The sequence below is a fragment of the Cryptomeria japonica genome, chromosome 9 (assembly GCF_030272615.1).
Source record: "Cryptomeria japonica chromosome 9, Sugi_1.0, whole genome shotgun sequence".
NCBI classification, from domain to species: Eukaryota; Viridiplantae; Streptophyta; class Pinopsida; order Cupressales; family Cupressaceae; genus Cryptomeria; species Cryptomeria japonica.
Genome location: NC_081413.1, coordinates 517,567,351 through 517,572,601, shown reverse-complemented (window position 1 = coordinate 517,572,601; position 5,251 = coordinate 517,567,351). Strand labels below are relative to the sequence as shown.

Below are 5,251 nucleotides of genomic sequence, written 5' to 3'. Positions count from 1 at the left end.
ATGTTTATATTTTTTATAATCTATGTAAATATATTGGTATTCATAGATATAATTTAAATTGTTATAGGATTGTTTTCCTTTCTCAAGATGACTGTTAAATATGTAATGGTGTTTAGGATGTTGACATAATATTAGTTTGCTATTATGGTACTTTAAATGTATCATAATTATTCTTTAATTTTTTGTTAGATAATTTTTAATTATTTAAAATAAATCATTTTTTTTTTTAAAAACATCCAAATACACAAGTTAATACATTTTGTGTTTTAAGTCAACTCATAAAAATTAGTTGGAGAGATTTGATTTGTGCTAATTTTAAATTTAGATTTGAAAATTTTAGGTCATTTTCACACCCATGAAATTAAACTAGAACACTTTCACACTTGGAAATTTGACTATAGATAATAAATGAATAAACTAAAAGTTAGAATCTATCGTAAAAAAGTTTATTTACCAGCTTTTATATTGAAACAAGCCACTAATAAAGTAATCATTGAATTGAAATAATGATAAAAATACAATTTTTAAATTTATAATAATTATATAATATAGTTATTGCTACTTTATTACCAAAGCCATCTCATATATAAGATTTATAGGTTTCAATTCATTTATCATTTTGTTCTATCATACTAATGGCATTGTCCCCACTAGATGCATAGTGATATGTTAAAACAAGGGACACATTGCGTCAAGTTCTTGTCGATGTTTGAGCCGATTTAGATTGTTGGAAAGAATCAAAGAAAGCTGAAATTAAAACTACTAAAGTAAAGTGCAATTTCTCAAAATTCAAGATCATATGTAAAATGCAATTAGATTGTTTTCAACTATTTTTCAGTCCCATTTGCATAGCCACTATGAGAAATTTCAAAAAAAGGAAAGTTGCTTATGCTTTTTCCCATTTCATGTGCAAATTAATAATGTATCTAAATATAGCAAATAAATGAGCCATTACAATTGATATTGAACACAAGTTTTGGGATTTGTTTTTCTCAAAATCTCTTAGTGTGATAGATGAATCTACCAGTGATGAATCCATTGTTGTCTGAAATTAGATGTTGATTTAAATAAATCATTTTTTGGTGTTTGTATTTGTTCTATAATTTGCCTCTTGGTTTTTGCCAATAATTTTGCAACAAACAACATTCCATGTACAACAACATGCGTGAAGATAGAGAATCAACCTACAAGATGAGAGCATAAATTAGTGTTCTAAATACTTCATAGGTCAACATACAAAATGAAATTCTATACAATTATTAATGACAAGAAAGTGGATTACTTATTGCACTCCATGTTAGGAGAAAATTGAAGGTTAAGGTTAAGGTTATAACCCAAGAGGCAAACCAAGAAACAAATGTGAGTGCAGCTTTGAGCAATTCCTTTGATATTTATATTGCAATGGTGTTCCGTAGATTTCATAAATTTGTATATATGAAAATGCTTCATAAGTCAAAACTTTAAGATGCTTGAAATTTATTATGAATAGTTTGCACAATATGATGACTGCATAAACCATTTGATATATATAAAGAGAGAGGGTACCATCACTATAGCCATTTTATTTAAATGTGAGAGCATTCTACCTACAACAAATGATATAGGAATGCATTGTATCAATTGTCAACCACACTATGAATCTATTGGCTTACAGAATTAGGTCATAGAATAATCTAATACTTGTTATGTTTTCTTATGGGTTCCATGTAAAGTTGCATTAGTAATTTCCCAAGCTGCCTCTTTCTTTATGTCAAACTTTGCATTTGGTATCAACCATAGAAGTGGAGGAATTAGACCCTCATCTATAATAACCTCTAAAAGATGGTCGAGTTAGAGAACATGGGTAGTTTCAATCATCCAAATGTGTAAACAAGAGAGTATATACTTGTCAACAATAGAACTTAATAGAGAAATATATATATATATAATGCCTCTTTCATTAAAATTAATATCTATCCTAAATAAATCCACAATAAAAAACTTGTCTGGATCTGATCCTCGTTCGTTGTAGTAATTTTGGAGATTGTCCAAAAAACATCATTTATAATGAATCTTTTGTTGTCATAAGCGAGAAGTGGGAGGAGACATGGTAAAAGACAATTGCAACGTATTAATAAGTAAAATGATAATAGATTGAATAACTAAACATAAACAACCATGTATAGTAAAGCAAGAAAATAGAAGATAAAAAATACATGAAAAACACATATTTGTATGGTATCCCTTAATAGAAGTGCATGCTTAACTCAAATTATTATTTCAATAAATACAGCCTAAACTTTTTTTGTTGGTGATGTTTTCGCAATGTGTGAAATTATGTGATGTTTTTTATTTATCAGGATTCAACTACATTTTTTTTTTTGATAGCTCAAGGTATCTCCGCGACAGCCCAGCGACACAAGTTTCCCATTATGGGGGGAGCTAAGGCAAGACTAGCCCTTGGAGATGTACCAAGCCACCCATAAGCCAAGTCCATTAGTTGATTCCAGGCCTCAAAGTCTAACTTGAGACCAATGGGGAGCAAACCCATGGTCCAAGCCAACTTTGCAACCCGTCCAAGCTAGATTTAACTACATATTTTAAATTATACAAAAACTTGAAAATAGATGCTCATAAAGGCAATCTTCTAAACAAGTATTTATTGATTGGTACGTTTGAAATCTAATTTCAAACCCATAACTATCTTCTCACACAACGAATATGATGCAATCTGAAATAAAAATTCTCCTTAATATAGAAGACCAACACCTAAGTCGCACAAGCAATCTCTAATGTGTCAATGAGAAAGGAAGCCTAAACTAAATCAAACAAATACTCTAGATCATTGTGTGTGCCTCGTGCTTTATTAACAATCTACGTGAAACCTATGTGATGTGGAATAAGACCAAACTAGAAGAATGAAGCATCTAAAGGCAATGAAAATCATTGACAAATGGATATATTTCTAACCAACATTTTAAAATTATAAATTTTAGAATGCAATAAAAGGATTTTTGACATCCTAAAATAATGGAAACATCTCCCAAATTAAATGAGTGCTTCAACTAGCATCATAAGATATATTGGTTATCAGGTACATTGGATGCAAGATAACTTCATCTATTGTGCAAAAATGCAAAGCATATAACTGAATTTAGAAGTGCTATCTCAAATTTCAGATTCATCCATTTAAGTGGAAGGATACTTTTTTGATGTGCAAATCAAGTATTAAAAAATAGAAGTCGAGGTAAACTTAAAATGTAGATTGACTTACACTTCCAAGCCCTACACTTGTCCTCTTCAAACCTTTTGTGAAGAAGCACCAAACAATATCAAAAAATTCAAGCTACCTAGATGTATGATATGTTATTTAATAATTCTATCTTCTTGAAATGTTGGAGTTCAAGGGATAGATCATGTAAAGCAAACTCTTTCACTTATCAAATTTTGCAGGGAATTAAAATTGGAAGGGTGACCTTTACGTACAAAGAAACAACATGAAGTTTTTAGACGTGTACCTCATATAGTCAATATAAGATTCATTTAAATGCTTGCAAGAATGTGAGAGAGGGAAATAAAATCTTAAGAAACCATAATGAGTTTATATATGATCCTTGGTACTCAATATCTTATATCTTCTATTTTCCAAAGTGACTTGAACATAAAAGGCAATTTGCTATGAAGGAATTTTTGCAATAATTACTTTGTTCTCATTTATTCATTGAACTGGAAGTAATCATCTGCCTGAAAAACATCATTTCTAGAATCTCTTCTAAAATGATGTCAAATTGTTTTAAACTGATGCAAAAGAAAATATGCTAGCTCTATTTGTCAATGGGAAGATAATATCTCAAATGTAGAACCCTTATTATCATCAAAATAGCATAGTGTTATAACCCTCCTTTTTCCAAATATTGATAAGACTCATTAATTAATATTATTATTATTATTATAAATATCTATTATTGAATGAAATAATCCATTTACCATCTTGAAGCTAAATATAGTTAATGGAATAAAGCGACTATGTCTGCCTACCAATTAAGTAGAGGTGATAGTAGTAAAGAAAATCAATAAATGATTAACACAAGGTGAGTTGGTGGAATACAATGGCACTGGTGATAGGGGGAATAGAATATGTCAAAGCCGTTATAAGGGAGTGCAAGTTAATGTGTCAGGGGAGTGGGTGTCTTTGCAAACGCCTTCTTCATTGTTATTCGCTTTCACAGCAATACATTTACACCCCCCCCCACCTTTTTCTGTGTGATAAAGCTTCGAAAAGGAGGGAGTGCATTTCGATCCACATTGGGCAGGCTGGAATCCAGGTCGGAAATGCATGCTGGGAGCTCTACTGCCAGGAGCACGACATTCAACCTGATGGCCAGATGCCTAGCGATAAGACCGTTGGAAGCGAAGATGATGCTTTCAATATGTTTTTCAGCGAGACTGGTGCAAGGAAACATGTTCCTCTGGCTGTATTTGTAGATCTGGAACCCACTGTTATAGAGGAGGTTCACACTGGCATCTATCGTCAACTCTTTCACCCGGAGCAGCTTACTAGCAGCAAAGAAGACGTGACTAATAACTTTTCTCGTGGCCATTACACCATTGGCAAAGATATCGTGTATCTTTGTCTGGACCATATCAGGAAGCTTGCAGATAACTGCACAGGTCTACAGGGTTTTCTAGTTTTCAATACAGTGGATGAAGGGACTGGATTTGGACTCGGTTTGCTTCTTTTGGAGCGCCTTTCTGTGGATTATGGCAAAAAAATCCAAGCTAGGCTTCACTGTGTATCCTTCACCGTAGGTGTCCACATCTGTGGTTGAGCCTTACAACAGTGTGCTTTCTACACACTCACTTCTGGAACACATTGATGTCTTTGTGTTTTTGGACAATGAAGCCATCTACAACATTTCTCATCATTCACTCGACATCGAACGCCCAACCTACACAAATCTGAACCGCCTCATTTCACAGAGCTTAGAGCGTGAATGTTGCTTCTTTATTACACAGAGCTTGGACCATGAATGTTGATACCAGCTAGGCTAGCCATTGGGAGATTCGTACACATCTTATGGGAAGGATTCATTCAAAGAGCGATAATTAGAGGCAATTGGAAGATTCATACATTTTGGAAGCCTCCAACTGAAGGAAAAAGAAGGGGCAAATAAAGTGAGGGCAAGAGGATATATCGTAGGGATTGGTAGTGGGACTGGGCACTCCATTTGCATTGGAATGTCTTGTCATTAGATAGAAGAGGGTTTCTGGT

The 5,251-nt window shown here is 32.9% G+C and overlaps 1 protein-coding gene across 1 annotated transcript; it reads left to right on the top strand.

Annotated features, from left to right (window-relative positions):
• Positions 1 to 4,088: 4,088 nt before the first annotated feature.
• Positions 4,089 to 4,860, top strand: LOC131066869 (tubulin alpha-2 chain-like). Its single transcript, XM_059211721.1, has one exon. The coding sequence runs from the start codon at positions 4,089 to 4,091 to the stop codon at positions 4,806 to 4,808; it is 720 nt and encodes a 239-aa protein (XP_059067704.1). The 3' UTR covers positions 4,809 to 4,860.
• The last annotated feature ends 391 nt before the right edge of the window (positions 4,861 to 5,251 follow it).